We start from the raw sequence: 13,058 nt of genomic DNA on the forward strand, positions 1-13,058 counted from the left end.
GTTCCTCAAGGCAGAATTTACACGGGCCGCCGGCTCTCGTATAGCGGAGACTCTGACGTTTATCGACTCGCGACACGCGCCGCCGTTCAACCCCTCGAAATTATTGGAACGATTTGCATATCGCGGCTGAACTGGAAGCGAGAAATCAAACTCCTTGACAGTGCTCGCCCGTTGAACAAATAGTGATAGGCCGAGCTATATTGGAACTTTGTTAATGGCGTTGCCCTTCCGCCGCCGAGCCATCTATAACGGATTTAGTTTTTTTCTAGGAGAGGTTCGATACAACTTATCCGCGAATTTTCCAAACTTAATCAACAATACGGTAGAACTTCGATTTGTTTTTGGACGTTGGTTATTCAATGGGAGCGATATTAATTCCGTGCAATAACTCTGTTGCCAAGCCAGAAGGTCATGAGAAAAGTATTTGTTGCGTCAAATCTTCCAAAAACTATAATTCACCTAATTTATGGATAATAATTTTGGGTTTTATGTATGTTATGGATTCAAAGTTTTTGAAGAACTGCTGCTTTCATGGCAACATTGCTCGATTTCAACTAAATATTGGTCGTTAAATATTTTCACATAAACGATTTGTATCTTTTTTTAATTAGAATATAGAAAATGAAGAAACATTACACGCTTAGAGATTTATTTTTTCCAAATATTTGTATTTACCACGTTAAGTACTACTGCTACTGTTGTTCACGTGTGTGCGTGGCACTAATTATCGGTCAGTTTTCAAAATAAATTTTTATTGTAATTAATTCTAACAAACTGAATTTTACTGGGATGTTTATAACGCAAACGAATTAAAATGTTACTGGCTCACATACTATCCTAATTTGTAGGAATTTCCGGCTCGGTTCCCGATACTTGGAGTATTAACCCTTCGCACTCGAGTGGTGCCTCAGAGTCACCACTAAAATTATTCTATTACGTTCCAACATAATTTTTGTAACAATAAGGTTTAGATTTTAAAAAATTTCAAATAGTAAAACTGTTGGTAGAAGTCACAAGAATAAATTTTGCATGTATAAAAATTGATTTTGTCAAATAGAATGGAAATACCACGGAACCAGAAAAAATATTTCAGATTTACAGTTAAAATGGCTCCGAGTGCAAAGGGTTAAAACAAAACAATGCTTGGCAAGATTAGAAATGTATAACTACGTTATTAGGGTTAATTCTAGAATTTCTCGAGAACAGAATGTTTTATTTATACATTGCATAAATTAGTATATACATATACATATGTGTATCGTCTAAAAATATATTTCAGGACCAACCACAGCAATAATTTCATACAATTAAAGTACTTTGTTCGACGAAATTAAAGTGGAGTATAGTCGTTGCAACACCAATAATTTTTTCATCACGAGTAAACACATTAAAAACAATGTTATGGTTAAGAAGAGTATACAACCGTGTATTGTGAAAGTTTAATAACAAGTTTATTTTCCAAAAGATAAAGCTAGCTATTTTAATGTTTACATTTCCACATTATTTTGCCATTTCGAAGCAAATTCTCGCTAATATATTTAAAATGGCAAAATTTTTGTAAACAAAACATTAGCTGGCAAATAGAACCCTACGAAATTTTATATCAAAAGTGGAACAAGAGCTTTATGTTTTATTATTACAGTAGTAACATTCGATGAGTTCAGATAATATTTATTCAGTAATAATAATTGTATTTCGACAAAACCACTAGAGAACACAATTTTTAGAATATCTAAAAATGGAGAAAGGATAAATTGGTTAAAAATATGAGGGAGGCGTTTAGGACTAAACCAAGTAAAATATTCTACGAAACATTATTAAATGGATGCACGGAGAAACAAGACTAATCGCAATGCTAAAATACGATGATTTAACGGATTTATTGCACTATGTACAACCGACGCACCATAATTATTGTAAATCCTGCATGTTAATGGAAATTGGAGAACAATAAATAATTAATCGCCAAATATTGTTAATTTTAATGTAACATTTCTTTAACCTGTGAATAAAAACTGGATATTTTATAGCTTCGTAACATAAAATTCGATATACTTATTTTTTAAATGGACTTACGACTTTTAAGAATCAGAGAAGTTTTCTCATTCATTTTAAAGGTTTTAGTCCATTTATAGTCATCAAAAACATTTTAAACAATGTTTGTTATACTAAGTGAGTTGATAAATGATACGCCCTTAAATTTATTGATTTTAAAATAAGTAGACATGGTTGACGTTCAAAATAATCAAGATACTTTTTATTAAATTACACATTTTTTTAAAAGCATGTAAACAAAATATGGAGAAAATCAAACGTATGACAATAACTTGCACACTTTTCGAAGAAATTGCAACAGCCAAACACTTGGTCGATCGTGACTGATCCAATATTCTAGTTTACGTGCCACCCGTCAGCTGCATCAAAATTTCGATGAAACTTTTTAAACGCGAGATCGTAAATGTTCCGCGGGCAACCGTCGCGACAATAATCTTTAAATCCCCGTTTAATTTCTTCGATGGAGAAATCCTATACGGATCGCCGGGGCTAGAAAACGTCCCGAGACGAAGCAACATCTCGGAAAGGAGCTTCGGAGAGAGAGCGAGAAATCGCGGCGAATCAGCTTTGTGTAGCCCATCTCGGATCGTCGAGTAACGACCCTGGCTCCCATGTTGCGCGTCATTAATTCGCGTTATTGCGAATCGCCGTAAAGAGATTCGGCGCGCCGACGACGGGGGCAGGGAGAGCGAAATGTGCGAGGAGAATAAACAAAGCGCGCGCGCGTATGCGCGTCTATCTGTCTCTCTGTGCCCCGCGCCCCACATATGTGTGTATGCGTACGCCTGTGCGCCGAGTAGAAGAGAAACGGAGAAAAAGGGAGACAGAGAGTGTGCAAGGGAGTTATTTATCCTCGAGGCAACCGCCTGTTTGCAAGTGAAACCGTTTTCCTATTTCTCTCCCTCTTTGCGTGTGCATAAATCGCCGTCGGTTGCCGGCCGAGTACCGTCGGCGAGATTAAAATTTCAATTGGCTCGCGACCTCGGAAATCGCCGGGTATAATTAAAGTAAAACTGATGCCGAATCCATTAGCGGGTCGAGGAGGGAAAGCGAGGGAACGCGACGGAACAAAACGAAGCGCATGCTTGGCGGAAGCACGGTCGCGCACACATCGACACACGTTGACACATTCGAGCCGCGCTACGACGCTCTTGGACACCGATTCCTTGCGTGGTGAACCGGTAAAAAGACTTCGGTATAGGGGCTCTCTTTAATTAGTGCTTTGCTCGCGGAGACGAGGCTAAGGGAAAAAAAAGGAGAGAAACGATGAGAAAAAACGACAAAAGAAACGAGCTACCGTGACCGAGTAGCTATGCGAGGATTCGCGAATGGACGGACTGCGAACAATGCCAGATCGCACAAGCATCAACCATTCGAGGGACAGAAACAGCGACAGAGCTCATCTATTATTGGCGCAAAACAGAAATAAAATGCGGTGCCGACGGCCTGCGAAACCTGTATGGTACACCACGCGTCGCGCCAACAACTTTTGCATCGTCTTTCGCTTCGATAAGGTAAAAGTACCTGTTATAAAACACCGCTCAATCGTCGGCCCTTACTTGAAACAGCGGCAGAAACATTACAGTCGAAAATAAACGAAGCGCATGAAAGTGGATACGAGAATTCTGCCCATATTGTTGAACATTTTTCTTTATAAATTCATTTACACAAATAATGTTATTCAACAATCGGCTGAAAAAAGAAATGTTTATTCGCATACGGGAACAGTTGGCATTCGCGTTTCGTATGCGGGGACAGTGTCGTTACTGATTGTACCAATTCGTGGAACATGTGCGCGCGTGGGTTTCCCAATCGCATTGTTTACAGGGAAGAAATTATAATTTAACAATACCGTTCAATTATTTTCAACCGATTAAAAATGAGTAGCTCGTTGAAAGACACGACTCGTGTCACGATTTCGTCATTTTATTAAATGTAGTATTGATATTTTATTAATATTTATATTAAATAATATGTAAAACAGTAAATGACTGTTTAAATTTTTACACAATTAAGCGAAAAGAAAACCAAATTGACGCACAATATGCCATACGCCCGTTTTCCATTAAGCACGCCAAATGTTCAGAATAAAAATCAATTTTTATTTAATTAATGTTTATTGCGTATCGAGGTAGAAAATTTTTATACTGCACATAAATCCGCAGCCTACTTGTTACACGATGCGCTCGTTTGTACTTGCCATTCCGAATTTTAATTTTTCTTTCAACTTTTTTTATCACCTCGGTGTTCTATCATGTTACATTATCATACTATACGTGCTATTATTTTATGCTGTCATGTTACATCGTGATAGCTTACCGAATTTCATATCATTTCATTCATTTATTCGCAGGAAAAGTTCTTTAGTACAAAAATAGATAATACGCTTTTATACGAAAGAAATATGTTGTCACTAATAAGTATGTAAATATATAAAGATTAGTGAAATGATTATTGAACCATATGCCCCAGTGTCATATGTCTTAGACAACTTAGAGACTGTTTAAAACTATCAAGTCATTAAACACTATCAAACAACGCTGTTCAATTATATCTATTTTTACGCGAACGGATTTAGCATGATTAATCATTTCAATTAAGAAAATTTTAATAATATATTAAAAAATATATATATATAATTTTGGATTTCCTGTATGTTATGGATTCAAAATTTTTAAAGAACTGCTATTTGCGTGGCTACATCGCTCGATTTCGGCTAAACGTTTAACGTGAAATATTCTTACATGGTCAATTTTAGAATTTTGCGAAAACAGAATGTTTTATTTATACTTTGCATAAATGTGCATCGTCTAAAAATATATTTCGGGACGACGATGTATTTTTAGAGATAAACAGAAAGGGCAGGAAAAAATATTTATATGGGCTCATTCTCGGGAGCATAAAATTCCAAAAGTATTGATAATTATTTATGTCACACATATTTCTGACGATTGCACAAAAGAGCTGGACTGCTTATATCCAACAACTAATGACGCAATATTGAGCAACTTTGTTGAAGTAAACTATTAATAACGAATATCATTTTCGTAATTTGTCAATGTCATTTTTATGCAAATTAAAAATTGTACTCATCGATCAGAAGAAACAGATGTCAAATAGAAACTCGTCTAATTTAAATAAAGACCTCTCGTCTAATTTATGTTCACTTGCTAATGTTTGTCATAAGTACACAAAATCCGCAGCGTATATTTATAAACAGATTGCAGATCTTTATGCAAATTTCCATTATCGCAGACTATCTCACAAAAAAACCAAAATAAAAAGCAAATTTATTCAGTTGCTTGATATGTTGGAGTTTCCTATAAATTACAAACTCTATGTAATTATTTTGCAACGTTTTTGAAAGTGTAACTCTCCGCCGAAACACTAAAAACAATAAGTTTGCAAAAACGTGTTCAAGCAAATTGTGCATATTTCGATCAATAAAATATTCATGTCGCAAAAGAGATCAATTAATCTTTCTCTTCGAATCATCTAACCTTTTCTCTATTGTCACAATACTGAAGAAATATCATTAGTTCTCGATAATTTAGATATCTTTCCATTGCAATCTCAGAGCAGCCATAAATGCATAAAAATCCGCAGCCCATTTGCAACGTATTGCAACGATGTCAGCGAGTCTAACAGCGTTTGGAGTGTTTAAATGCGTATTTGATAACAACGTACTCGCATTGTTTCAATCGAATAATTCAATCGTCGGATATGACAGGAACGTTTCAAGCTTGAGGTTCGTCAAGACCTGACTGAATGTAGACGCTTGTTTTCCTGTTTGTTGTCCCCGCTATTCTTTTATTTCGCCGCGGGCACGTATCCCGACAACGGTGCCGAGCAACACGAAGTCACGTCGCGCTGGATCGTTTACAAACATTTGCATTCACGAAAACGCGTCCACGTTGAATCATCCGTTTTGTGTCCGAGAGATATGTACGCAACGCGCCGCGGTCGTTTCGAGTCCGCGCGTATTTAATCATGCCGCAAGACTGTCGGGTGTCTCGATTACGAAAGATTTCAAAATCTGTGAGGTTGCACTTACCACAGTAATCGGGTAGACTGGATTGATAATTGTGAAGAGGAGAACGTGATTTGGTGTATTATTGTCTTCTCTGGAAAGAAGAAAAAACATGTGATCAGTTATTTGTTAGATTACGGTGGCGATTGTGTTCATTTAACACTTTGACGGTCGCGCATTTTGCGAAAACTATTACTGACTTTATCAACGAGCAAACGTTTTTTTTAAGCACCGTGTCAAATAACTAATGAACAATTGCAACGCGTTTGAAAATGCAAAAAATATAGATAATGTATACAATATGTGCAATAATTGATATGCATAATTGATACACAATTATTTACAAAATTGCAATTCAAGAATCGAATTATTGAATTGAATACGGAATCGGTAATTATTGACTACTGAAACTGAATCTATGAAATGGCGTTCGTCAAAATGTCAAGGGTAAATGTATTTGGCAATAGAGTAATGTATGTTCACTTATACTTGTAATTGTCTTTTTAGCATTTTATGCTATAGATAGCGTTAAATTCCTATTCCGTTGATGCGAGACTGCGGATTTTTATGCGAAATAAAAATTGTCTAGATTAGTTGCAAGACGTTGGAACTACAGACACATTTATTTCCTTTCTTAATAAGTTTAATGCAAACGGAATAACGTAATACTATTTTCAAGCTGTTTATATGTGCTCTCGCTGTTCTTGTAATCCACTCATTTTTGTCATAGACGCGTAAAATCCGCAGTCCTTTTCCACAGATCTAAATGCAGTATCAATTTCTTGACTCAGATCTTTTTATTATTTAATGTTATTAACACTTCCGGAAGTTATTACAACATCGTCCGGACGTCTTGTATAAATTTCTTCGCTTAGCACCGGCAGCACTAATTCAGATTACTTCGCTTGTCGTCGGTCGTTCTTAAAATTATCGAGAGAATATAAATTGTCAAGTTTTAATAATCTCATCGTTACTTCTCATGAGTTTTCAATCCTGTCTCTCTATTTTTATGAAATATCGAAGGTATACATAAGTGAATAAATGTAAAATTTGTTTGATTTATATATTTCTTTATTTACATTTCCTTTGGTAATTACTCAGTATTTTTCTTTTAGATGAAATCAAGCAAAACGATCTCCAAGATGTAACGCAACGCCACAAGACTTGCACATTAAATTGAATTTGCTGTCCTTCTGTTTTTATTTTTAGAACATATATGACAGTTTCTTCCCTTTCGTTAGTTAGTTTCGGAAATGAGTGTTAGCTGATATTGCTTTAGCTGACTGGAAAGTCTGACGATCTTATCATGATGCGACAAGTATTAGGGTGTCCCATAAGTATCTTCCCTTTTTTTTATGCGAAATGAATACACGATATTTGTTGTTTAACGTGGATTTATTATGTTATATATGAACCGTTCTGTTTTATAACCTTCTTCCATCTCTCAGGAAACCTCATTATGCCCTCTTTCCAAAATTCTTGAAGCTTATTTGCAAAATATTCATCAAGGTGCGTTTTTACTTCGCTTATGGATTTGAAAGATTTACCGCGGAGAGAATTTTTTAAGGAGAGGAGCAAGTTATAATCGGATGGAGCAAGGACTGGGGAGCTAGGAGGATGAGGTAGAACGTCCCAATCAAACTGTAATAATTTTTGCATTACGGCCAACGCAACATGCGGTCTTGCGTTGTCGTGATGGAAAACGACGCCTCGTCGGTTCGCCAATTGTGGCCGTTTTTCTGCTACGGCGGCTTTTTAATTCATCCAGCTGATTGCAATATTTGTCAGCTTTGATCGTATCACCTTGAGGAAGAAGTTCGTAGTACACTACACCTTTCCAGTCCCACCAAATGCATAAAAGAACCTTCTTCGGATGAAGTCCAGGCTTCGCAACAGTTGAAGGTGTATTTTCCTTAGACCAAGTTCGTTTTCGATGCACATTTTGGCATAAAATCCAAGTCTCGTTTCCAGTGACAAGCCTCTTTAAGAAATGATCCCTTTCATGTCGCTGGAGAAGCAAATCGCACGTAGAGACGCGGTTCATAAGGTCAGCCACCGTCAATAGGTGTGGAACCCAAACTTCATATCGATTCGCATAGCCCATCTTGATTAAATTTTTATGCACCGTTGTTTTGGGAATATTATTGGCATCCACTATCTCACGCACACTATATCGCGGATTTTCAGTGAGCACAGTCTTGATATTGTCCGTATCCGTCGTTGCTGGGCGGCCACTGCAGTCTTCATCTTTCAATTCGAAATTGCTAGCTCTTAATTCTTTAAACCAATTGCGGATGGTACTAATAGTTGCAGTACCACTCCCGTAAACGGTGCAAATCTTGTCTGCAGTGTCCTTTGCACTATTGCCTTTTTTAAAGCAAGGAAGCACAACATGTCGCAAATGCTTCTTTTGGCTCTCCATATTGAACGGTGCAGAAAAATTTTAAAAGAGACTTTGTCACCAACGAAACGTACTTTGAAAGAGCTTTGGAACGACTGAAACCGATGCCATAAACGGCCAAGAGATGAGCCTGCATATTTATATAAATACAGCCACTTAGAGTCACTCATAGCGTAGCGCGGAAGAAACTTATGGGACAACCTAATACTTGTAAAAACAAAAAATTTGCTGACGTGTGTAACTTATTGTTACTTAAATAAAATAACAGCAGAACGCCACGACATATCTGGCGGTACCATGCGCGTATGAAGCGAGAGGAAAGAGGCTCAATCGACGCACAGTAGCCTCGAATCCCGTTTTTGTGGCCAAAATGATTGTAGCGTTATTTGAAAGTTAATAGGTCGTCGAATTAATCACAACGCCAGCTACAATATTATAAAGTCGAAAATACATGTTAGCATTTCAAAAGTCGAGGTAATTCAAAAGTCGATTATTTTATAAAAAAGAAATCTTTTCGCATTTCTTATATTAAAAAATGTAGAAAATAACCACTGCTGAATTTTTATTAGAAATATTTAAATTGCCAGATCCTCGGAATGTATAAAAAATCGATTAAAGTTTCATAAGTTTGAAGCTGCAGGAATCTGCACTCGAAATTTCCGTGTTGCTCATCAGAATTGTTAAAACTTTCGTACGAAACGAATCCTGTGTGTCGGACAGTTTTAGACATTTTTTAAAACCCCTTCGCAAAATTAAAATTGATGTAAACCTTGCAACGTTTGTACATGGATTAAATATTTGTTAGGAACTATTTAAATGATGAAAATCCGCCGAATAATGCGTACAATTTTGGGTAACAGGTTGAATGCCACGGGGGTCACCGATGACCGGCACCTAACTTGGCTGTGACGCCATGGGGGCCACCGGTGACCGGCGGGCCCGGATTGAAAAAAACATAAGAAAGTTAGACAAAAGACAACACTTATAATTTCTTATTATTATTATCATCGTTGTTGTAGTGGTGTGAAGAAATGGGTGCAGTATAAAACACTTGAAACATGTTTATACGTTGTAAATTATCTATTGTATATAATATTTCAACATTATATGTATCGCTAAATGGAAATTTCATCGTGGCCCCACGGACAATCCCGGTAAAATTGGTGTGGCATTCAACCTGTTAATATATTCCTATAATGACTTGCGGATTTTTTAAATAGAAGGGTTGTAATTTAACGCGTACAAAAAGGTCGCCAAAATGTCAAACTTTAAATTTCAATTTCGTCCAGGAAAAACAGATTTTCAGCCAATTGTGCGACGCAGCAATGACAAAATCCACCTTCGAGCAATCGAGCGTTATCAATTTGTACATCCCCATAAATACGTACACAGGTGGACAGTTCCTCAATTAAAATAATTATTTATTATTCGTTTGACCCGCCATGAACGTGTCGGAAGATACGCTTTCGATAAAAACGCGTATAAACTTTTTCGTATCAATTTCATAGAATATCGTACACTCGCGGTTAACCTTCTCTAACATCGATATTGTTACGAATCGATGCAATTGATTTTGCGTACATATTTGTAAGGCTACACACCCTAAGAAAGTGGAATAAAGAAATTGTTTCTTTCGAAGTTCTAGACCGTAATACGAGGAAGAAAACTCGGCAAAAGTTTTTTGGTTGAAAGCTGCTCCTCGACCGAACAGAAAGTTGAGTAACGAATATCTGATAAAATTCAAACTCTTTCTCGCACTCGGAAGATTTCGAAGTAGACGCAACAGATTCTCGAAGAACTGTGAATTGCAAAAATCGTAAGGACCCAGTTCCCTCGTTCATCCTTTTCACAAGAAAACGGCTGCGGCCAGTTGAATTTCCGATTGGTCGCGGAACGGGGCAGAAGTGGGAATACATCGATGCAGCGCATGAAAAATGGATTCGCTATCTATCAATAGACCCTTCCGTTGTATCGCGGCCACCGTTGAATCTCGGAAGGAAATTACCCAGTACAATTTTTCCTCCGTTTCTCTTCGGGATAATCGAATGCTCGGGTCCCTTCGGCTGTCTCTCGGTCGGAGCCCCAATTTAATAAAGAATTTCGCCCACTGCGCGTCGGCTTGATGTAATTTTACTGCAATAATTGAACGTTGGTGCCAGGAAATGCAGAATTTTTCACTGCCACGGTTCGACGCGCCCACTGCCGGCACCGTGCACATTCAATTAGCCCCTTGAACAATTTAATTGTTTAAATTCAAATGCTGCGCGGCATTTCCTTCCCGTTCGTTCAGTTCTTTTCCCGCGGCTACTCGGATCGCGTTATTTTCAATCCGTTCTGTTTTTACTTTATATTTGGCTTCTGTTTTTCATTTACATTTATTTCGTCCAGAGGTATGTGGAAACGTATCAGTTTTAACGAATACGTAATATACAATACGAATTAATGCTATGAAAGGACGCGTGTCGGCAAATTTTATTTCGCAAGCCGAACAATTGACAATAATTTTACTTTTATGTAAGACAATGATCTCTAACATGCTACTGGAATATGTCAAAATTAATTACAACAACTAACTTTTCATGTAAACGTAAAGGATTCGCCTAAATCTCCTGATTTGTATCTGATAGAAACACTGTAAGATGATTTAGATACAGAAGTTCGTAAATAGTATCGCAGATCTGAAAAACACTCGTGGGAATTATTAATAAAGTGTAAAGAGAGCACGTGGCAGATTAAAGTTGATTCATAAGTTGTTTTCATTGATGAAATACTGAATACGTCACTGGTAAAAGATATTCTCTAATAAAATACAAAAATAAAAAAAATATATATATACAATATTTGTATGCAAATTAGCATCGATAATCTCTTATGGACTCTGACAAAGTGGCATTAAGAAAACACTACTTTTGCATCATATTTGTCACTTAATAGTAGTCAAATTCCATGTAAGACAATTTTTTATAACATTACTTTTGGAGAAGATATAAATTATTTTGCTTTATTTAATTGTAAACTATTATACAGGGTGATCCATTCTGCGCACAGTAGTTTGTTATACCGGATTCTGTGATAAAAATCAATTCTTTTAACTTCTGTATGCAAGCAAAATTATATATTTGCAAATATATTTATAAAACATAAGGTATAAGTATATATATATTTTATAAAAAATCAATATTTTATTTTTTATAATTTTGTATAGTATAATAAACTTTGAAACACTCTCCAACCAGCATTGCAAGCTGATTTGTGCAGGTTTGACAATAATAACGAGTTTGGCGTAGTTTTTTTTTATATATCTTAGTAATTTTACCACATTTTGATTAGTTTTTTTTGTGCCATTTCGAGAGAAAACTTCAGAAAAACAAGCATTTCTTAAAAAGTTGTGCCGGAAAAAGTTAATTTTTCGTAATAACTAATGAAAGTTAATGCCCCATAAGAGAAGACATCCGAGCGATATGCTAGAATTACGATGTCCTCTGAGAGGAGACACCGCAGTGCAAAGGGTTGAAATTTCAAAGTCTAAATTTTACATTATTATACATATGATCCAATTAAATGTATTTTAAGCTGATAAGTAAAAAAATTCCTTCCGATCGTTCCAGCCATTTCAATTGATGTCCATTTGCATAAAAATAGACGTGTAAAGTCGCAACACTTGCGACAAAGCTGAAAACGGAACAAATTGCTAGGATCACACCATAGTCGAACCTTTGTTAGGCTGGTAATCCGGCGCATAATATTTAAACAAAGGAATCGTCGTCGGAACGTTGTTAGACTGTTTGGCACGGTTGTGTAGCCAACACCGACCCACTTGCCGCTAATGGTTTCTCGCTGGGTAACAACGCTGCAACAATGGCTGGGTGTTAAAAGGGAGAGCGTAGCGTGGAATTGGCTGGTGATAACGGCGCGAACACACAGACGCATACGTCGAAATTAATTAAAACGTCGCAGCCGGTCACCGAAGTTTCAGACTGATTCGAGCTGCCTCTCCCCGGCTCGGGCCAAGTCTAATAATAAGAAGTTAACTCGAGCGTTAAGTGTGATTCAAAGCGGAGGGAATTCGATATGGAGTGATATCCGCCCGGTGAACTTGCTTGCGAGCACCAACTTTCCTCGGAGCAGCGACCGGCATCGCGAATGGCAATGTTAAGACGCGACATACGATTGTACCGTCCCGTCTTTGCGTTTGGGTTTAGGCTACGGCCACTTTGGTTATTGCCATGTTAGAGAATCGATTTTTAATGTTTATTTAATGATTTAATTACTTTGCGACGCTGGTACAGCTGAATAGTACCAGATGACATACCTGAGAAGACCAGCGTGGCCGTACCGTCCTCCTGGCAATCGACGTGACCTAAACCCGAATAGGGCACAAAGGGGGCTCGGCAGTTTTATTTCTCACAATGTTTCAAGGATACAGCGGACGCCATTGTCAACGACGTCACGACTTTTTGGCGTTAGGCTGCCGAACCAATCCCCATCGGACCACTTGATAAGTTTATGCAATTGGTCGGTCCAGTGCCCCTCTATTTTTGTAAAATCCTTGTGGAGGGGTTTTTCACCTCC

At 37.3% G+C, this 13,058-nt stretch overlaps 1 protein-coding gene across 3 annotated transcripts in view; it reads right to left on the minus strand.

The window, feature by feature from the left end:
- Sm (heterogeneous nuclear ribonucleoprotein L) overlaps window positions 1-13,058 on the minus strand; it is a 422,062-nt gene that overhangs the window by 355,314 nt on the left and 53,690 nt on the right. For 2 of the 3 annotated variants that reach the window (XM_078187714.1, XM_078187713.1), the window contains exon 3: window positions 6,110-6,179. The exons of the other annotated variant lie outside the window; for it this stretch is intronic. In XM_078187714.1, coding sequence (XP_078043840.1) covers window positions 6,110-6,179 — 70 coding nt within the window. The remainder of the gene's footprint in view (window positions 1-6,109; window positions 6,180-13,058) is intronic. 3 annotated transcript variants of the gene reach the window in all.

Source organism: Augochlora pura, chromosome 7 (assembly GCF_028453695.1).
Source record: "Augochlora pura isolate Apur16 chromosome 7, APUR_v2.2.1, whole genome shotgun sequence".
In the NCBI taxonomy this organism is placed as follows: Eukaryota; Metazoa; Arthropoda; class Insecta; order Hymenoptera; family Halictidae; genus Augochlora; species Augochlora pura.